The sequence below is a fragment of the Zootoca vivipara genome, chromosome 3, assembly GCF_963506605.1.
Source record: "Zootoca vivipara chromosome 3, rZooViv1.1, whole genome shotgun sequence".
NCBI classification, from domain to species: Eukaryota; Metazoa; Chordata; class Lepidosauria; order Squamata; family Lacertidae; genus Zootoca; species Zootoca vivipara.
Window position 1 is genome coordinate 47,920,279 of NC_083278.1, and position 23,207 is coordinate 47,943,485.

Genomic DNA, 23,207 nt, shown 5'->3' on the forward strand with positions numbered 1-23,207 from the left:
TTGTTCTGCCAGACTCACACACCACCTTTTTTAAAGTGGGAGGGAAAGAGTGATTTATGCACACACTTTGAGTTTTGTAATTATAGGAACTTACATTTTCCAAGTTTGAATTTTCATAATATATCCCTTGTATTAATTCACCAATGGCACTTGACATGATCTCTACCACCTGAAAGAAAAAAAAGAAATAATTGTTTTAAGTGGGTTGATTAATTACAGATATGTTAGAGTGCACCGAACTGAAAGAGCAAAGGAAACATTAATAAAAGATAACCTCTAAGTCGGAGCCTTGTGCTTAGCATTTCCTCTTCCCACTGCATTTCAAGTTAATGTAAACAAAAGCAAAATAATATATTTTTTAATGTATAAATTAAATAAGCTGCCAGTTATGTACACATTGCAAGATCCTCTGGAAAACGTTACAAACTCAAAAAATTATACCCACTGCAAAAAAGTCAAAGAGTCCATAAGCAGTTATATATGATTCATTTTCATACATTGGAAACACACTGTAGTTGTATTAAGTGTCTGCCCTGAGGGTCAACAGCAACACATGTATTGAAACTTTCACCAACATGCAGCTGTTCACATGATATTTAGAAAACTATTATCTTTAGGGTTCTCAGTTGTTCACATTAAAAAGCTGAATCAAATCCAACATTTAAAAACCAGCCATAGTCTCACTGGAACTACTGGAACTCCCTTAACTGGAACAATATACCAGAATTTACTGTAATATATTCAATGCAGTCGTATCAAGTGGGCACACCTTAAGGCTATCCTGCCTGCTCACAGGTTTACTCTCTTCGGTGATTAATTTCCTATGTATATAGAGCTGTATCAGATTCCCCATCTCCATTTCCTAAAATTTAGCCCATTTGTTATTGAATTAAAAAGATTTAGTTTCACTTTTTATCATTCTTGTAACTGAAGACAGCATGGCCAACAATAAAGCCCCCAAAAGCAACACAAATAAACTCCTTAACATTTTTGGTGATCCTTCTTATTGTTTTATTTGCAAACCTCCACCAGCCTTACTATATTTAGACGGCAATCCTATGTACATTTGTCTGGGAGTTAGCATTATGGAACAGAATGGGATTTACTTCCAAGTAAGCATGCACAGATTGCACTCTTAGCCTCTTGCACAAACCTATGTACACACTTAGGCAAACAGTACCAATAAAATCCTTTTCTTAAAAAAGAAGACGCCTAGGAACTAATTTGTAAGGCCTATTTTAAAAGAGCCTTGTTTGGGGAGGGGAAAAAATAGCCTTGCCTGTTCAGTAATCAGATACTTAAAGAAATATTGTAGCAATATGAGCTGCAGGGGAACTGAAAGGACAATGATCCTACAGTGTTAACCCAGATGTGTTGAGTTATTTAAGTGGGGAACAGAGAAAATGAGGGGCATTTTTGGGAAGGTATCAGATAAACCTTATGCCCAAATCCAGGAGGATTGTGTATCGCCAATAGGTCTATGAAAGCCTGTAACCAAATGCTCAGTGTCAGATTGTATTACGGTTTATACAAGCAACATCTCAAGATTTCTCTGATGGCTGGGACACATAATACAGATCAATCACTCACTAAAAAATATTATGGTTTGTGAAACTGTTGGAGCCCAGAGACATGGCAGTAATACGAAGAAGAAGAATTTACAAAGACACTGAGTCCTACCTCTAAATGTCAAAGTGATAGTATGAGCTTTAACAATGCATCTAGCTGTGAATAGCCAGAACTTCATCCCCCCTCTCAAAACACACATCCAAACTTCTCTGAAATTCTAGACAAGACACAACTCAGCAAAAGATCCTTTACTTCTTATACACACATATAAGGAAGTGGCAGGTTTTCACTAATTTCAAGCTATGGTAATTATTTCATGAAGAATCAGAATTTTTTTCTGTAAACATACAGTATTTTAACACCAACATCGACACTATATGAAATTCATAGGCATACAATATACTAAACTGTACAATTACTTCTTATACCCTAAGAGCACTTCTTTTCATCTGCAATGAATCTTTCTTGCAATAAAGCTACTGTTTATATATCCATAGAGTACGAGTCTATAAAAGGTTTCACATAAATACAATTGTGTTTTGCCCCTTAACAATCACCCTTTAAAGTTTTTATCTTCTCAGCAGCCTTGTTTAATGGTCACTAACATCCTACTGCAATTATAACACTTAACCCTGGCTTAGGGATCAGGAGTGGACCATAGGTCCCTATGTTCACAGACCCTTCATTCATGCACACGTTCCAACCTGTCTCTCACTCCTGTTTCAGCAAGGCATTATATAATCACTAGCCTTCACCAAAGAGAGATCTGATGCTCTCCTAACTCCAATTCAGAACAGTGGTCCACAGTTGGCATGGGGCAATTGCAGAAAATGCCTGCTTTCATAACCTTCCCACTATGATATACTGTAGGGTGCAGGACAACAAGCAGATTTTCCCCAAATGATCAAAGTGATTTTTACAGGTCTACACAGGGGCAGAAGAACTTGAACATGGTCTGGTCACTGATCAACAACCAGTTCAGCTCAGGTATAGCATGTGTGCATCCATGTGTTGCACTCAACTGCGGGCCACGCCAGCTGCACCTTCTGAACCAATCCCAAAGGAATGCCAACATAATATTATGCCTGCACTGTGCCCTGCTGAGTCTATGGCTGAAGTGATATTTGAACTGGGGACCCAGAGCTCGTACTTTTGGTTACTGTACTATACAAGGTCATATACTTCTTTCCCTCTCCACTTTCCCCAACCATCACCAGTGCTAGAAAGATGCTTCTGAAATCTGAAATATTCAAGAGTATAGTAAGTTACTTAATCAGAACTTTATACCTACTAGATAAAGGTTATATAAAATATGAAAAAGGCTACCTTCTCAATATTATTCATAGCATGATTAAGGTGCCAGGTAGTCTAGTGGTTATGGCTTTGTGTTTTCACCATAGTAGCCTGGGTTTAATTCCCAGGCATGGCAAACCACTTCAGGGAGGAGCTAAAGCTAAAGGTCTCGGATTCAACCCCTGGCATCTTCAGGGAGGTCTGGGAAAGACTCCTGTCTCTAATCCTGCAGAGTCTACTGCAATTCAGTGTGTAGACAATACCAAGGTAAAAGGGCCAACGATCTGGCTCAGTATAAGACATTGTTTCTTAGGTATACAGCAGGGATTTTCAATCTTTGAACTTCAGACAACACTTGCTCTGAGTTGTGATTTTGGTAAATTTCTGCACATTAGGTTTTTAGGATCTGCACCATTTGTGCAGAGTGCTGCCCAGGTGAATTGGACCTCAGTGTTGCTCTGCATGAAAAGCTCAGTCCAGAACATGCCCAACACTGCCCTGTAGCTGCAAATATTAAACAATGTTTGGGAATGGTAGGCAAGCTTTCTTTCATGGAGCCTGTCCATCATTTATTTTCTCATTGAGGATCACACCCCAGAAAAAAATTATGAGAAAAATCCAGGGTTTCTTGGAGCACAATTTGAAAACCACTGTTGAAGGACTATGCAAATTTTGGGGGACTCAGAATTATCAATCAAGTACATAGACTGAATATTACCATCACAGCAGGACAGTTAGACTAATATAACACCATATTTATGTTGCATTGACAATCTAGTAACAACTGTTTATAAAGATGGGGTGGGGAAGAAATTCTCTGAGCAACATTAGCAGAATATAGCTTTGGAATGCAAGAATAGGCATCTTACAGCTGAAGAAGGGGAAAAACAGATCTGCAATATTTCAATAGCTAATGTGTATTTTTCTCACTGAGATTCGGGCTGTGTAAATTATTTTTGCTATTGTCTCAGTTGGGATCATCTGGGCGACTCAAATAATTTCCATTTTCTTCTCCCTGTCCAGCCCCTCTCTCACACACCCCATCTAACTGTTTGGACAAAATAGTTACATCAAGCAATGAACGCAGCCTACCAAACTGTGAGTAGCCATCTTAAAGGCTGCAAGTACTTGAAGAATAAATAGCTTTTAAGAGCCTGAACAGGACAGGAGGGAGACAACATGCTGGTATGATGGAGCACTTGCACTCCTTAAATGATCTGAAAAAAAGTTAGCATTATAGAAAGCAGCGGATTGAGGCAAAAGTGTCCTGGGGAATTAACTGAAGAGAAATAAAGGAAAAAACGTTACAAGGGATGAACAAGAAAACTGCTTGTGCTGGACTCCCAAGTTCCAGATAGACTTGCTAGCTGAAGGCACACTTCACATTTCCAACTAACAATCTATGAGAGAGAGAGAGAGAGAGAGAGAGAGAGAGAGAGAGAGAGAGAGAGAGAGAGAATGTTTTAAAAGCAGAATTAAGTTCCCTGTGACCATGCCTAAAAGTCAATTCACCATTAAGATAGAACCTGCTGAGTTTTGGGGAAATGCTATTAGATACCAGTAATTTGACAATGACGATGATGATGACAACCACAACGACAACAATGTGAAGCTGCTTTTTAGAGTCTCATTCAGTTGCCTTCTCAAGTTGCCAATAACTTTGCTTCCTTGTTTCTTAAGGATATGTTTTCTTTTACTCTCCTAACCTACCGCTTCAGCAAGGGTGGGTAACTGCAGCCACCTGAGCCTCTCTGAACTCTGGTCTCTCCCAAGTTATAGCCTGTACTGGCCCAGCTTCACACCCACCACGAGTGTTTTTGCCTGACTAGAATGTATCCTTGAACACTGGTAATACCTACTGCTTCTCTGGATGGAGGGCAAAGAGGGGTGTGTGAGTGTGTGTGTGTAGAAGCCTACTGAAACAAATACATTTACATCCATTGCTCTTCCCACATACCACGCACCACTGGCATTTGACCCTTGGAAGCTTGCACAGAAGAGAATGAGGTCCTTGAGCTGCAAAAAGTTCCCCACCCCAGGCTTAAAGCTTTGTCACACACTACTTTTTATTCCTTGGCTGCCTGTCCAAAGGGAATTGCCTCTATAAGACCAGACTAAAAATATTTTTGTAAATAAAGAATAAATGCACTTAATAGAAAAACGCAGGTATCCCCTAGTGCAGAAACTTGCAATTTGTCGACTGTGCACTACATGACCCCAATGCTGAAAAACAGGGCTCCAATTAGAATTTTGAAAATGCACCTGAAAAGTTTCCAATCACAAACAAAATGAAGTCTTTATTATTTATTTTGTTCACCTCCAGACTTTAGCTGATTTGTTAAGTAAGGTCCTGAAGAGGACCTTTACAATTATAATCTTGTCTGGCACGGTTCTTACATCTTCTTGGAAATATAGAACTTGATATGTATCATTGCCATATTGATATAGTAGATCTCAAGGCAGTAATGTATCAGAGATTTAGTAAGCATGTGAATTATAAGATTAGTATTAAACTGTTGCAATAAATACTGTCTTATTTTTAATGATCTTCCAGGAAGTTTCATCTACTCAAGGGCTTTGCCCCCTATTATGACTTCCTATCATAATGTGCAAGTTTTCCTCTAGGTCAATGAAACGAACTTGGACTAATGTTTTCCACCAGCAGATAAAAAGTGTGTAGTGTCAACAATGGAATAGACTCCCACGAGAGGTGGTGGGCACTCCTTCCCTGGAGGTTTTTAAGCAAAAGATGGATGGTCATGTATGAATAATTGGGATTTCTGCATTGCAGGGGATTGGACTAGATGACCCTCAGGGTCCCTTTCAACTCTACAGTTCTGTGATTCTGTGTAAATAGGCTCACTTGGTACATAGGAAGCTGCTTATACTGAGGCAGACAATTGGGTTCATCAAGCTCAGTATTGTCTACATGGACTGGTAGCTGTTTTCCAGGGTTTCATGCAGGGGTCTTTCCTAGCCCAACCTAGAGATGCTGGGGATTAAACCTGCATACTGAGGCTTGCTTAATACTGATCAGATTTACAAGAACTCACAAGGAGAGGTTAGGGATTCACCAGATAATCCAAGTTTTTTTTAAAAATTAAATCTTTTTATTTTATTTGCTGCAAAAAGAGAGGTTGTCAGGCACCTGGAAGGTCTCACCAACAGAGCTGCATTCAGCTTATGGAGTCACAAGTTTAGCAGGCTTGGTCCCACATCAATAAATAATGTTTAAGGTAGAAGTGCCAATTAGCACCCAATACATTAAACAGAAGTGTTTAGGAAAGTGTCACAGCTCAGTTCTCTCCATGCAAAAGGTTTCAGGACCTATCCCTGGAATCTCCAAGGAAGGCTGGGGCAGGCTTCTGGAGAACTGCTTCCATTCAGAGCAGAGAACACTGAGCTAGATGAACCCATGGTCTGACATCCTCTACCTCTTTTGTTCAATTAACAAAATGGAACATTAAGTCCAAGATTAGTTAACAGTGCTTGGATCCCAGACTAACATAAAAGGCACCTGGGAATGTGAAGTTCAATGACGACAAGATTTTGCAAGTTTCATTCTGTCAGTTTCAGTCTGTACAGAACAGCAGCACATGAAGAATCTACTTAATTATAGTCCCCCTTCCTTAAAACCTGACTCAAGAAAATATTTTAAGACTTCTTACACCATGAAGCAGGAAAATGCATTACAGATCTTCCTGTCCCTTCAGATAACAGGTGATCAAAGACATCTTAATCTTTCCTATTAGTTGCTTCTCAGGAAGGTTTAGTTTGGCACTTAAGCATTTGCTGCAGTAGTAAAAACAATCACATACAAATTTATTACTTTTTTCCTGAATACCAAAGCACCATTAAAAACCATTAAGAAGACAGCAGAATGCTCTCTAGGGAAGATTTATCTTCCCTTTATAGGCTGAAAGGGTGGGAAATTTATTCCAGCAAGAACCTCAGTAATCAATTGAAGCGAATATATATATATATAAATGTCTGTCTGCCTGTCTGTCTCTCTCACACACATCCTTAATCCATAGTGCTAACACTAGATTAACAAAAGTAAACCCTTTAGAAAAATGGAGATGTCATTCGTTTGCCTATAATTCATATATCTCATTTTAGCACAAGTTTGGCATAGGACATTCATTTTCATTTTAGTGAGCCACTTTTTATCACCATCATTGTAATCATTATCATGCACTGGAGTCTACTTTAGACATAGGATAATGGGTATGCTCCTCGATTCAGCCCTGAGCCCAGATTTCTGCAGTGGCCATTCCTGGAGATGTCTGATCTGACTACAGTGACATATTACATCCCATTTGGATCACTGTAACATGCTCTATATGGAGCTACCTTTGAAAACTACTCAGAAACATTAACTGACCCAAAGAGCTGCAAGCAGACTGTTGACCCGGGCTGGTTATAGGGAGCACACAACACCCTTGTTAAAAAAGCTCCACTGGCTATTCAAAGTGGTGGTTATGGTCTATAAAGCCCTAAAAGGCTGAGGTCCATGCTGATGGACCATATTATTCCATATGAACCTTTGTCTTTCTCCAAACCAATAACAGACCTTCTTAAAACATCCATATATATTACACACACACACACACACACACACACACACACACACACACACACACAAAGAAAGATATAAGATATACAGTAACAGAAATTTTCATTGGAGCGCCTTCCCGCTAAACCTACCACGTTCTGAGCTCTTCAGGAGACACCCTTCTTTCATTCCCACAGGCACATTTGGTGGGAATGAAGGAGGTAGTCTTCCCAGTGGCAGATCCCAGACTTTGGAGCTTAGGGCAAGGAAACAAGCTGGAAGATGACTTGAATGCAAGTGGAGGAAAACTGGTTGAATGCAACTGAACACAGGTTAGGGTTCATCATCGAGCCTACCTAGTGGCAGTGAAGGCAACGGTACCACCTCTCCTCATATGAACCAACCCAGACCTTGCGATCATCATCTGAGGCCTTTCTTTGTGTGTCTTCTTCACAAGAGGTCTGGAGGGTGGCGACCAGACAACAGGTCTTTTCTGCAGTGGCTTGTTTGTGGAATGCTCTCTCCAGGGAGGTTTGCCTGGCACCTACATTACATCTTTAGGTGCCAGGTGAAAATGGTTCTCTTCAACCAGGTGTTTGGCTGATAACATTCTATGCCTTTTTAAATGTTTGTGGGAGTGGGGGGTTATTGGTTTGTTTTTGTATGTACTTTGGATTATCATTTTGTATTTTTCTGTTGTGAACTATCCTGGGATCTTTGGATGAAGGTCAGTGTACAAATTTAATAGGCAACAACAACAAATTTAATAAGCAGCAACAAAAAATCTCCTTTCCTAGAGCGGCTAGACTTGCTCCTTCTTTGTTGTCCTTATACCAGCAGGTGAAACCTGTTTTAATGTGGCAGGTTTTGGGGAACTGACTGCTTTTAAGGAATGGACTCACGATGGTATGCTGTACTGTTGCTGTTTTTATCTGAATTTTAATAGATCTATTTTTACATTGTTTCATTTTTCAACCATACTCTGTTCTATGTCCTTGGTTATGTGTATTTTACCTGTATTTTTAAAATTTTTGTAAGCTACCTTGAGTCCCGGTTCTGTGAAAAAGGTAGGATATGTACTGTATATAAATGGGTTTGATAGCCTATTTGTATTGGGCTTGAAGATTGACTGTTTTTTCCTGGCTTATTATTTAGTGTTGTAAACAATATTACAGTGCATCATTATAACACATCCCAAAGTGAAAGATTTAAGGTAGTAGGGCTGAGAAGGATGTCTGCCTGAGACCTGCCAGTAGTAGTGGGATAACAGAACTGTGCCAGACAACCCACTAATTTAAATCTGTATATTAGCTACATCCACACAGGTTTCAGAAATAAGACTATTCCTAGATCAAATGATGCCTTAGGCAAGGAGCATCTCTCTCCCACTGCTCCACAATTGGTTCATCTTTTGAGTACTTTTTTATTATATTTGGAGCTCATTTCAAAACTTCTGAGGCATGATTTGAATGACAATAAATTTGCACATACATCTGATCACAATTACGCATGCTTTTTATTGAATGGATACCGAAACTGTAAAATTCTGCACATTTTTTTTAGGTTCACAATGCTAACTACACAGGTCAGTGTTGCCAGCTTTACAAGTGCAGATGAACCGATTGCACTATTCATTTCAGCTGCTGAGTGTATAGTTGAGTAGACAGCCCATGACAGACGCCCCAGGCAGTCACCTGGGTCTCCTGTTCCTAAATTCAGCCCTGAACAAGAGATCCAAATCCAAAGAGTTTAATTCTGGGCAAGTTACCAGCCTATGTGTAGATGGGTTGTTGTTGTTGTTGTCTTCAGGCAGAGAGTTACACAGCATCTGGCAAGGTATATTCCCAACACTTATTACTCACTTTGCTTTTCTCACAACATATTCCCATTTTTATAGGAGGAAAGTTCCATTCAAGTTTCTATAAAATTATGATAATATTATGTTGACAATGAAGGTAACAGTGATCTCGTGAGTCTGGTGTATTTTGAAACAATGACAAACATTTTTATTGCAATTCATGCTGTCCAAAATTTTAAAGATACCAAAGGAAAATCGGCCAGAAGGGATCAATTAACACCCATTAAGGAATGTCTATTGTTATGAAGATGGAATCTACAATAATGCACAACTAGGAAGAAACAAAATTAAGTGGGTCTGGAAACTTAACCTTTGGTTCTATCAGGTCTATAGTTTCAAGGGAAACTATAATTACTATACAGAACTGCATCTGAAATCCTTCTCAGCAATGAGCATCGCAGAATACTGGCTTGAATCCAACAAAGCCCTAGCACAGGCAAAAGTCACTTGCTCATTCAACAGGGCAGAGTCGTTTCTGATTTCTGTCAATTATTTTCCCCTTCTCACCCCTTCACACAGTATCTAATACTATTCCAGAGGATCCCTCATCACTTAGAAGCAGCTTTTCAAGGGGCACTGGGGCTGCAGCAAGGAGGAGGAGGTAAGAAATTGTGTTCAGCAAACAGAACTGATCAAGCATCTAATACTTTTTCTAGACTGTACTTTCAATGTTCACATTTTGCCCCCAAATTCTTTTTTCAGGACAGAGGGTGGTCTTATACAAGCAGAATCATATCTGTATAATGAAACTGCTGATAAAACCCTGTTATTATTGACACGGGGGGGGGGGGGGAGGTGCCAGCATACTGTGGTAATTACAGCTTCACCACAATATTCCATTTATCAGAGAGAACTGCTTATCTTCCCATTTAAATACAGGAATATTAGAATAGCTCTGTTGGATCACGCTAATAGCTCATCTAGTCCTGCATCCTGTTCTCACAGTGGCCAGCCGGATATCCATGGGAAACCTACAAGCAGGACCTAAGCACAGCACAGCAACACTCCTCCTTTTGTTGTTTCCAGCAACTGGTAAATTTAGCCACTACTACATTTATTGACAGAATCTTAAGATTACTTGAAATTCATCTAGGTCAAACAAAAATAAACTTCAAGTCAAAGTTGGCATGCTGTTATTGCAAACGTTTTTTGTATTAAGAACATTAGGTAAAGATAAAGGACCCCTGAATGGTTAAGTCCAAAGGTGACTATGGAGTGTGGCACTTATCTCACTTTTCAGGCTGAGGGAGCTGGCATTTGTCCACAGACAGCTTTCCTGGTCATGTCGCCAGCATGAATAAACCGCTTCTGGCGCAACGGAACCCCGTGATGGAAACCAGAGCGCACGGAAACACTATTTACCTTCCAGTTGCAGCGGTCCCTATTTATCTACTTGCACTGGTGTGCTTTCAAACTGCTTGGTTGGCAGTAGCTGGGACAGAGCAATGGGAGCTCAGCTCATTGTGCTGATTCAAACTATAATTATTTGGGGGGAAGGGCAGGGTATGAATTTAATAAATAAATAATACAATTACGTTATTATTCAATCTCAAAAGCAGAAGATTCACAATGTGATGCATAACAGAAAAACAAACCATGTCACTATTATAACAGCGAACTACAGTACAACTCCAAATCCCTTATATGGGGCCAATTAAAATCTAATATTTATTTGACAGCACTGTACTTTCAACATGGAAGAAGTCACATTTCAATGTTACACATGACTTGCCTTAATTCCCAGATGAAATATATTAGCTTGAATTAAAATTCAGCACGCCGCTAACAGATAACAGCAATCCGTTCTCTTAGCAAATATAAGGGCACTAAGGCTAAATAAGGACAGCTAGTTTTCAAAATGGTCACAAATATATGGTAATGTCTTGTTATTCAGCAGATAATGACATTTCTCTGACAACTTTTACAGCCCAAGCTTTAATTATTTTTAACCTTAAACAAGCAAGCAAGCAAACTGCTCTGACCAACAATGGAGCTGATGGGCTTTCTGGATTGTGTGTGTGTGTGTACATGCACACACACACACACACACACAAAGCAACAACACTCCTCTACATCTTTGTAGGCCATTTACATCTAAGAGAACATGCTTCCATATTGCTGGCCCAACTGAGCCTTCACAAATGATGGTGTCTTGCAGGAGCAGTATGCAGTTATAGTTTGCCCCTGGAAGAAGGCACTAATATAGGATTGCTAACATGCACTGAAGATCAAACCTATCCATTCTTAAGGAAATCAGCCCTGAGTGCTCACTGGAAGGACAGATCCTGAAGCTGAGGCTCCAATACTTTGGTCACCTCATGAGAAGAGAAGACTCCCTGGAAAAGACCCTGATGTTGGGAAAGATTAAGGGCACAAGGAGAAGGGGACGACAGAGGATGAGATGGTTGGACAGTGTTCTCGAAGCTACCAACATGAGTCTGACCAAACTGCAGGAGGCAGTGCAAGACAGGAGTGCCTGGCGTGCTCTGGTCCATGGGGTCACGAAGAGTCGGACACGACTAAACGACTAAACAACATGCACTGAAAAAAGCTCATTTAGCACTATAGTGAGACTATCACTGCATGAAGCCGTACTGAAGAAGAAGCAAAAGCACTCTTGTTACTTGCTACTCCCCCACCCCACCCCTCCTGCATGCAGGAGGTTTCAGGTTCAATCCCTGGCATCTCTAGGTAAGGCAGGGAGAGACCTCTTTCTGAAACACTGGAGAGCCACCACCAGTCAGAGTAGACAATACTGATCCAGATGAACCAATTCTCTGATTTAGTATAAGGCAGCTTCCTATGCTCCTCTGTGTGTGACATCGCTACATCTCATGAAGTTGGTTGAGGAACTTGTTGGAATTAAAGTGACCAAACAGCTCTTCAATAGGTTGTGGAAGGCAATGTGTGTGGGGGGGGGGGGGAGGAACCACACTTAGCACTGGTATTAGACTCAGAACCTTATTTCTCTGGTTGGTATATGTAACACCCCCTTGTTGGTGATGTTCACAACACAGCCAGTAGGAGGCAGAGATATCCAAGAATAAAGACTGTGCTTAAGACAGGGACCAGCTCCACCATATATCTGCCTACAGAAGGGAGTGGGTGGCACTGTGGTTTAAACCACTGAGCCTCTTTGGCTTTGCTGATCGAAAGGTCAGCAGTTCAAGTCCGTGCAACAGAGTGAGCTCCTGTTGCTCTGTTCCAGCTTCTGCCAACCTAGCAGTTTGAAAGCACACCAGTGCAAGTAGATAAATAGGTACCGCTACAGCGGGAAAGTAAACGAGCATTTCCGTGCACTCTGGCACTCATCACAGTGTTTTGCACAGGACACAAAGCTGTCTGCGGATAAACGCTGGCTCCCCTGGCCTGAAAGTGGAGATGTGCGCGGCACCCCATAGTCGCCTTTGACTGGACTTAACCGTCCAGGTGTCTTTTACCTTTACCTATTCCTGCTTGCATTCAGTTCCTGACAGCATGGCATCTTTCTTGGTCACATTGTTAATGCGGCCCTTTACTTCAAGATGTACAACTTGGCTGCCCCTCTGTATTGTTTCATAACATCCCTTCCTCACCTCAATTATGCTGTTCTGTGCATGGCTGCTATTTGGAGCTTTATATTATAGTGCTTCAATTTTTCCTACCTTTTTCTCTCTTTGCCATCCCTTGGGTGTTTCTTTTCCAAAAAGATTTTTTGTAACTACTTGCTTATCCTTATTGATCAACAATGCACAGGCAAACAAACTATGTTGTAGTGAGACACCCAAATGTCCAGGCCCATCAAGTCATTTCCTTCCTTCTATGGCACAGGGATCTGGCATGTCAGCTGCTGCCAAAATGACAGTTAATCCAAACAGCCCCGTCACCTGGGGGCAGAAACAGCCAGGAGAAGGAAACATAATGCCAGATTTATTCCCACAGCTCCCTCTCTTTTCTACAGTTAGGTGAATAACTGGGTCACAAGGGTGGGGGTGGAATAAAGTCTTACGTTAAAAACCTCCAGGGGCCTTTCCCACAGAATAAAGCTACTTCCTGGGATGCGAAAGAATATGTGCACATGAGAGAGAAATCAATTAACACAGATGTTTTGAATTTGATTTGTTTACAATCACTGACACCCCAGCCAATTCTTCAAGTCAGTGGCAGGGCTATGATGTGGCAAAATGTCAAGGATGTAGCAAACAATCCCTTATATTTAACATGTTCAACTCCACAGTTAAAACTAAATTACCCTTAAACTCACTATGGCCACAAAGAACATATCTGTGTTCTCTTCTACTAGATTTATCCTCAGTTTGTTTTGTTACAGAAATAACACCCTTCATGGAGGGCAGATGCCTTTCCTCTCTTTTTTTTAGGGAAGCCCTAAAAATGGGCAGTAGCCCATCTACTGCCAACATTTTCACTGGAAGTTTATTCAGACAGAGATCAGCTTTCAGCTTTGCCAGTTAGTCTACAACAGGGATGAAGAATCTTTTTATAACTAGGGTCTCAGTTCCTTGGGGTGATCCCGCAGGGGCTCCACAACAGCAGTGGATTAAGCTGGGCCTTTTCTCTCATCCCCCTTCTTTCATTCTCCTTTTTTGTTCTTCCCATTCTTTCTTTATCTCTCCCATTTTCTCTCTCCCCTTCTGGGCTAGGCAGAGGGAAAGAGGCTACTCTTACTTCCTGCCTAACACAGAAATGCAGAGGGTTGGGGACTTGCAGCACAGTGAAGGGGATGCAGCAAGGGGGCACCATAGGTCAAATGTGAACATGAAGGGGGCTAGAATTGGCCTTGAGGTTGGCAGTTCCTCAGTCCTGCTCTACAATGCACCATGTACAATAACCAACAACAAGCTACTATGAGCTAGTTTGTAATAGAACTATGAAGAGTTTGGATCCCAGTCCTAATCATACATACTCATAAGCAACCGCTACAACCTTTGTACTCCAATGTCAGCCCATATTGTACATTATTTGCCGTGATACAGGTAAACCCTTCCTATAATGGGAAGGGAAATTAAATCAAAACTCAGCTCAGAATTGCTCAGCAAAATCAGTTTGCTTAAGGAACCAAAAAGTTTATTAGATTCTGCGCAGAAGGAAGATCTGCTTGCATAAATATCTGATGTTTATGTAAACAAATAGCTTATTTAGTAAGCAGCATATTTATGCCTTAAGGAATACATAAGCTAGCATACGGAAATTCAGCCACAATATAAGTAGTACATCTGTGCTACTGGTTATTTATAAACAGTTAATGTTCAATGAAACAATATTGCCTTGTGTATAGCTTCAGCTGACAGCCACATGTGCCAAACCCAAGCGTTTCACACAACATACCAAACTCTCCATTTGCTGGAGTCTCCACCTGCACTGACAACCCAGCGCTTTGATATCAAAGGTTGACATGGGTTGGGTAATATTCAAAAATCCAGACCAACCTAAATTTATATAGCTGCCGCTACAATCCATAGAGGTGAAAAGCTGAAGGAATTTCTTACTCACACTGTGTTCTTCTCCCCACCCCCCAACCCCACCCCAACATGAACCTCTTTAATTCTCTGTTAAGTCCTTAGTAATTATCTGACAAGGCTCCTGTGTCAAAGGCTGGCGTGTAATAGCACAACAATTACTTTACTACTGCTCAGATATGACATAACTATACTGTTGCATAACATACTGTATTCAAAGTAACGCTAAGGAGATTTTGTTGTTGGGCAAGCAGAAATTCCTCTCCTCTCTCGCGGGCTGTTCAGTGGGTTTTCTTGACCCTTTAGAGCAGATTTGGGGGTGATGCAGGGGCACATGGGCAGAAGACAGGGGGGGGGATTCCCATTGCACTAGTAGGAGTAGGTGTGCCGGCTTCTGCTAGCTCAACAATTAAATTGAAGATGGCCCATAGCTTTTAAAGAGTAGCAAAATGAAATTTGCTATTTAGTTCTACTGGCACCAAATTCCAGGACAAAATGCTAAAATGATTAGCCAGTAGAAACCAAGAAACTGCAAACCAGAAGTAACCTGGACTTGCCATAGTAGCTCTAATATACTCCCTTTCATAAGCTTTATCCACATCATGTAGGCAATAAATGCATATAAGAAATTAATATCTTAATAATAATCTTTATTGCGGTCCAACGGCCCATAACATGGATTAAGAATAAAATATGGATTCATACAGACATCCCCCCAGGGAAGGGAGACCGAAGCATTATTTGTTTAGTCATGGGTATGTTGATCTTTGATTCATATGACTACTGAAAGAAGCTTTGCCACGGCCACTGTGATATCACTGGACTTGTCCAGAAGTTAAAAATTAATAAATTAGCACAGACTAATTGGAAGTTGTCCTTGAAGCATCAGCAAATATCATGAAGATCATTCATGTTTACAGTTCATTCCCTTAAATTAAAGATTTATGATGATACAATCTATTTTTCACAGTATTTATAAACCAAAGACTTAATAAGGCACCTCAGAAGAACACATGGCTGAGACAACTATATGCACCGTTTATTATACATTCTGATGCATATGGCAGGTTTCCGTGCAGTTCATGTAATAAATCACTTATTTTAGATAACGTTGAAAATAGGCTAAGCCACACATAAATCTGCACACAAAGCTCCCTTCTGGCATGAGACAAATGGGGCAAAAGAAGAAATTACAAGTGCTGGCATTCATATCCATTTCCTTGTCATTAGGATTTAACATTCAAAATAAGAACATAAAAAAGTCTTATGGATCAGGCGAAAGGTCCATCTAGTATAGCACTCTGTAGTCTCAGTGGCCAACCATATGCCCACTTTAAGTTCCCCAAAAGAATCTGAGCACAACAGCACTCTTCTCACCTGCAATACAATAGTCTGTTTGAGCCAAGGCCACCTACATGCCTCCAGGTTCAATGTGTGTGGCTTCCAAGAAAACTTGCCTTAATTTTTTCATATAAATTTGAAAAATAGTACCACAGTTCTTCACAAATAAACTGTACCTTGAAAGCCCCATTTTGGGGGGATCAGCTCACAGTTGTGCAGCTTCTTTTGCAAAGAGGAAAAGCCCCATTTTTAATGGATCAGCTCAAAGTTGTTGAGTTTACTTTGCAAAGGGAAAAAATCCTGTTCAACTCACAGTTCTGCAGCTTCTGATAATCTAATCAGCCAGATAATCCAATCATCCAGCCACATGTTACTGGGAAAACAAACAGCCTCCCTCTGCAGAACATTCAACAATGGAGGCCTGGGCAAGGGGGCGGGCCAGAAGGGAGCTAGCATCCCTTTATCTCTCTGTCCAATCTCTTGTAATCAGCTGCTGAGCGGCTTCCTCTTTCCCTCCTTGGCCTTTAGATATATATATATATATATATATATATTTATATATATATATATATATATATATAAGCACGATCTGCTTTTCGCCCCTGAGCAATCCGGTTCCAGGGACCACGCACTCGCTCCATAAGACGCACAGAATTTCCCCTTACTTTTAAAGGAGGAAAATAAGTGTGTCTTATGGAGCGAAAAATACAGTATACAATGACGTTTCAACTGACACATACTGCACACACAAAAAGATAACAGAATAGGATTCCAGCAGAAAAAGAGTAGTTTCGTTTAGTTTTTTTTTAATAAACATGATTTTTCCAGAAATATCCATTTGCTAAATAATACTGCTCACACGTTATTATGCAAAGTGGCATGTTCACACCAACAAAGAACTAAGAAAGCTATGACATTGACCTCATCACCAAGACAGACACTGATGTTTCCATGTGTCTTCCTTGCAAGGAGTTTATGCAATCTGCAGTTTCATAACCGACATTTCAACGTAGGTTCAGCCCTTTGATAGTAGTTATATTCTACAGCAGTAATGCAAAGAGGTAACTTGTGACAAGATTAGCAGCAATTCCTATATTTAATGTTATTTAAAAATCAAAGTGTTACCTAAGGCAATTATCATGCAGCCCTTTAATATCTACAGGGAAAAGCCTAAGGGGAAAATAATTGACTCTGCTAATTTTACCCTTGGCAATTATAAAACAGCTCTGCATTTCATTATGACTGCAAATTTTCACATTTAATTATCTGGCTTGATAGAAATACAGAGATAAACGCATCATACAAAATCTCAGACAATTGCCCATAACACCATGATAGATTTAGTTTGGGATTGACAGTACAAAACAATAATAGAAATATTGGATGTAAAATATATTGCATATCACAACTGTAATCACTGAAACAAATATGTTCTTCCTCAATCACTGTGGTCTCTCATGACCAGTACGCTTTGTAATGTGTCACACACAATTATTTGTTTCACTGCACTTGTTAGCACATCCTAATATATAAAACTGGTCACTAGCTGGCTTCCCATGAATCTGCCTTGGAAGATGGTCCTACATGCTAGGAATGCAAGAAATTAAAAGCTCTCCACAGAGTCTGGGGTATAATAATAGCACTCTGTAGAGCAACCTGCAGGCCACACATGACCCTTGGCCACTCTCTGTACAGCCTGCCAAGCCCCAGGGAGTTCTGCCCATCTTTCCCTGCAGCTCAACTGATCAAGCCATCAGCTGGGCAGCTGGGAAAAGACTGATGCCAGCTATGCAGCTCAGCAGCACAGTAACAGCCATCTTTTCCATGCTGAGTTACAGGTTTCCTTCCAGCCCCCATGCTGAATCCAAGGGCTTGTAAGAGAGGAAGAAATAGCAATAGCAGCAGCAGCAGCAGCTCTACCTGCTTTCCAACTTGAGGCAGACGTTCTTCATGGATTACATATCAGAATTGGAAAGGCAAAGTGGACAGATGTCAAGGGCTGTGTGCCTTCCAATTCATGGCCATCTGAAAATTTTAGGTGGTTTAAGAGTTAGCCCCACCTGGCTTTGAAATCACAGCAATTGGCTCCATTATTAGGCAAAATACTTCCTGCCTTACATGTACCATTAAAAACACATGTCTACTCAGAAGTAAAGCCCCACCGGGTCCAATGGGAAATACGGGATTACTGCAATGAGTATTTCACAAAGTGGTGGGTGTGGGAATGGGGGAGGACTTCATGGCTTTATAGACTTCATGCAAAATACACAAGTCTAAAAAACTCATCTTTCAAAATAATACCAAGTCAAGCCAGTGTAAGTGTCAAGGATTTTTACAGCTTATAGTCCAACTGTTCATGCTTTTTAAGATGCAAGAAAGAATGAGTTGATAAATAAATTACCTGTATTCCACTTATGGTATATAGAAGGTATTAAAGTATTCAGGTGTCAAAAGTGGGAGAAAGTGTTAACATGTTTTGGCAGAACTTTCAGACATGCCGCTTAATTGCTTGAGAATACAAGCAGTTTTTAGGCTACTGTGCTTCAATTTACTACAGAACTGATTCAAAGCAAGCTTGAAATAATTACATGTTTTTGCTCAAGTACTTAAAGACAGAATAATGAGCAGCATTTTAATCCATGTTTTTCATCAATCTGAGTAGGACCGAGAATGATTTATGGCTACTTCCCCCCTTGATTTTAATTGCAGATTTTATAAAAGACCAAGTTCATGCAATAGCTCTCTGTGCATCTTAGCATGCATGTACACAGAATACACTTGGCAGACAATACCACTTTTTGTTCTTGAGCACATGCTCACATAAAACAGGGTGTGAACCTGGTCATAACCAAGATGTCCAACCAGCCATTCCTGTGATCACTGTCACTCTAAAAATTCTATGCCTATCATGAATAGTATGTATGAACAGTCTACTCATTCACATTCTCCCATGATAACAGATGTCCAAGGATGGATTAGACTTTTCACAACAGTTCCAAGTGCTCTTAGAGGAAACTGCTTTTCTAGTTCCATTTCATTCAGGGTTTTGGCACTGAAACTGCTTTGATTGCCTGTATGTCGAAACGTTTCCCTGTTTATCCACCTCAGCCTCTTAGCAGCTTCTGATACCATCAACCATGGTACCTTTGTAGAGCAGTTGTCTGAATTGGGAGTGGGTGGCACTACTTCGTAGCGGTTCGGTTCCTGCTTGGATGGTAATTTCCAGTGAGTGATGCTTGGGGAGTGCTCTTCAGCCCTGTGGAGCCTTCAATGTGGGGTTCCTCAGGATTCAATGCTGTTTAACATCTACATGAAACTGCTGAGTGTGGCCATCTGGAGTTCTGGAGAACATTGTCAGCAATATGCTAATGACACACAGCTCTACTTCTTTACACCTGCAGGTGTAGCAGTGAATGTAATGGACCATTGTCTTGCCTCGGTAATGGACTGGATGAGAGCCAACAAACTGAAATGCATGAAGTAATCTAATTTTATCATTCTTTTATCATATACTTAGATAACCTCTAGGTTAGAATACTTAGATAAATTACACTTATAATTTTTGCCTCTGAAGATGGTTTGGAAACTTCAGCTGGTGCAGAATTCAGTGGCTAGCTTGCTCACCAGGACAAGGCAGTTTGAGATATTACACTGATCCTGGTCCAACTACATTGGCTGCCAGTTTCCAGGCCCAATTCAAAGTGCTGGTTTTGACGTATAAAGCCTTAAAACGGCTCAGGACAGCAATACCACAGGGACAGTCTCTCCCCATATGAACTGACCTGGACCCTGAAATCATCATCTGAGGCCCTTGTTTGTGTGCCCCCTTCCATAAAAGGTCTGAAAGGTGTCAACACAAGAACATGTCATTTCGGTGGTGGCTCCGTTTGTGGAATGCTTTCCCTGGGAGGCTCCCCAGGCGCCTTCATTATTTATCTTTAGGCACCAGGTAAAAACATTACTCCATAAGCAGGCCTTCACCTGAATAAACATTCTATGGCCTTTTAAATGTGTTTGTGGGAAGGGGGTTATTGGTTTGTTTTTGTTTTATTATGTATAGTGTGTTTTTGTGTTGTGAATCACCCTGTGATCTTTTGATAAAGGGTAGCATACAAATTTAATAAACAATACCTCTTCTACTACTGCTATAGAAAAAGGTTATGTGCAGTGGAATCCTAGGTTTTATGAGAAAAAAAGGGGGGGGAAATTATAACAAAAACTAGTTTGAAACCTGTTCCAAACAATATTATTAATATTTAAAAGGGAAGCAGTTAAGTTCATTGAACTATGTTCAATTTGCTTTAATTCATTATTTCTACTTATGATAGACGTAAGTCTGCTATCTTACTAGTAGTTTCTTGGTGAGTAAATATGGTTAATATAGTGTTAATTTTATAGCACAATTTATTTGACATAGCTGACATATCATATCTGATAAAATTTCAGACCTTTGGGCAGCGAGTAGTTTTATATGACATCTAATGCCTCAAGGAATATGGATTTCTAACAAAATTAGCTCACAAAAGGCAGCAGAGAAATAAACACAAATGAAGCCTACACCTTCTTTAAAGCAATAAAACCATATTACCTTAGTATTTTTCAGCTCAGCAAGGCTTGAGCATGCATTTGCTAGAAGAAAATCACCACTTAAGACAGCCATTTTATTTCCAAATTGCATGTCCTTCAACGGGCCATCCGATGATGTCAGTTCACCAATGTTTACTATCCCACGATGTACCAGGAAAGCTGTGTGAATCAACTCAGTAATCTCTGCCAGACTTCGTTGGCTTTAAAGCAAAGACAGGAAACAGTTCAATTAGCTGCAAAACAGCTGTATAATCTGGTTGTCTACAAAAGAGAAATGCTGAAAACTATAGCAGATGGGGTACTTATCAATACAAATATAGCATTCAGCACTTTGTGAGCACACCATTTTGAGTCTATCTTGCCTGGCCCACTTGAGGGGCAAACTGCACGTGACATTAACTCATTGAACAAATGTGTTTAACCTGGTTGATTTTATTTTGGAGAAAAAGCAGCTGGTGCTGAACCAGATCAGGTCCTTGTGTTTATTTTCTACTGAAAAGCAGCTCCTTTACCTGGCTGTGTTTTTTGCCCCCCCCCCATTTGCTAAAAACAGGAATCTTAAGGTCCAAAAAAGCAGCCAGGTAAGTGGCAATTTTCAGCAACAAACAAGCACAGGGGCCACGGCTGCTTTCCTCTCCAAAATAAGAGGACTGATAAAAAATATTTGTTTAAATACATATATGATGCCATGTATAATAAGGCCCTGACATGAGGATTCTTACTAGATTTAAGGGAATACTTAACAATATAAAATAGTGTTTAAAAGGAAATCAAAATGTGGATACTCCCATTCTTCAAATGTGTACTAACAACCCTAAACCATGTTGATAATTGCAAGTAAAAACAACCACAACAAAGCAGCACTTTTAAAAAAAATGGTCTAAAAATACCCGTTTTTATGCACTTCAACATTCTATTACCATACATAGATGAATTATAGCAATGGGTATATGGGGTAACAAACCTTTTTATATGCTAAATTTAACCTTTTTGTTTCAGAGTGTGGCAGGAATAAAAGCCATCTATTGAATGTGACAGAAAATTACATTCTGTCATAACCTTATGTCTAAAGAAGGGTTAACACATCCTGGAACAGGGGAAGAGGAGGGAGGGCAACTAACAAGACATCCTGATGCTTCTGCTGTCATTGTCAGGGCAGCCCTTGGAGAAAATGTCCATATCAATTCAGTTTATCAGATGGACAGCTGATCAACATTAAACAGACTTGCTCTGGGCAGATTGAGCTGAGATACCTGCCATGAATACCAACGAGTGTCCTCTGCTCTCTACAACTGAGGTCTGACTCTTGCTGATCCCAGGACATATGGCAGCCGTCCCCAAACTACGGCCCGGGGGCCGGATGCGGCCCAATTGGCCTCCCAATCCGGCCCGCGAAAAGTATGGGGATCGGCATGGCCATTATGCACTTTAAAATAAATCCCAGCGAGAGCCATTTTACCCCCCTGCGTCACCTCTTCCTCGCCGCCAGGAGCCTGCGCCTGTCCTGAGCGCAGCAGCAGCGCCACGGAAGGGAAGCATGGCACAGGCTCCTCCTGGGCGCCGCCTGTGGCCGCTCCTCCTCACGCTGCTCCACGCAGGCCCATCTAGGCTAGTGGCACCGCGTCTCTCTCCTTCTCCGAGGACTCAGTGCCGCACCTCCTTCTCCTTTCCACTGCGCTGGGTTCCGCTCAGTCGAGCTTCGCCCACCAGCGCGCGCACAGCTCTTGCTGGTCCTGCGGTGTGTGCGCTGGTGGCGAAGCTTGACTGAGCGGAACCCAGGGCTGGGGAAAGGAGAAGGAGGTGCGGCGCAGAGTCCTCGAAGAAGAAGAGAGACGCAGCGCAGCCTCTCAGCCCGGAGGAGAAACCTCCCCTCCTCCACAGCTCGCTTTAAAGCAGCGAAGCTGGGCAGAAGCCGGGCTGCTCGTTCCTTCCCGCCCCTTTGCTGCCTCCCCCAACTGCGGCTCCTGTGCCTGCCGTTATGAGAGGCAGCAGCGGGACAGGAGCCTTTTCGGGCTTGCAAGAGCAGGCAGAGGAGCCCAGGGGGTGCTCAGGAAGGCGGTGGGAAAAAGCGGCGCTGCGCCTTTAAGGGACTCTGAACGGAGCTCCTGGCTCGCCCCGCCTGCCTCCGCTGGGCTTCTTCCGCTCGGCTGCTTCAGCTGCCTCGGCTCCTCAGCCCCAGAGCCCAGAGCCCAGTCCAAAAGGCAGCTCCGCTGACTTTTCTCCTCCTGGCTCCGCAGCCCTGGGCAGCAACTGACTAAGGAGACCTGCCTAATCTGCCCTAGGACCCCAAAATATCAATCTCCCGCTTTGTGTGTGTGTGTGTGTGTGTTTTCATCCCGGTGTTTATTTCATTCATCTCTTAAGGCAGCTGGGTCTCCCCCCTCTCAGTGCCAGGCTAAGAGCTAACTTACTTTGCAGTAAGTTCAACGGAAATCAGGTAGGGCTCCCCATGAAACGTGGCTAAAGCCATTTGCCTCTTCCAATGTTTTTTATGATGATCAAATTCAGTTTTAAACTTTCAGATACAAAGTTCCCCCTTCCCCTCTCC

At 41.4% G+C, this 23,207-nt stretch overlaps 1 protein-coding gene across 1 annotated transcript in view; it reads right to left on the reverse strand.

Annotated features, from left to right (window-relative positions):
- PDSS2 (decaprenyl diphosphate synthase subunit 2) overlaps positions 1-23,207 on the reverse strand; it is a 69,888-nt gene that overhangs the window by 15,778 nt on the left and 30,903 nt on the right. Inside the window, exons 3-4 of the mRNA XM_035109292.2 lie at positions 20,661-20,859; positions 95-169 (exon numbers count right to left, since the gene is read on the reverse strand). Of these exons, the coding sequence (XP_034965183.1) occupies positions 95-169; positions 20,661-20,859 (274 nt within the window). The remainder of the gene's footprint in view (positions 1-94; positions 170-20,660; positions 20,860-23,207) is intronic.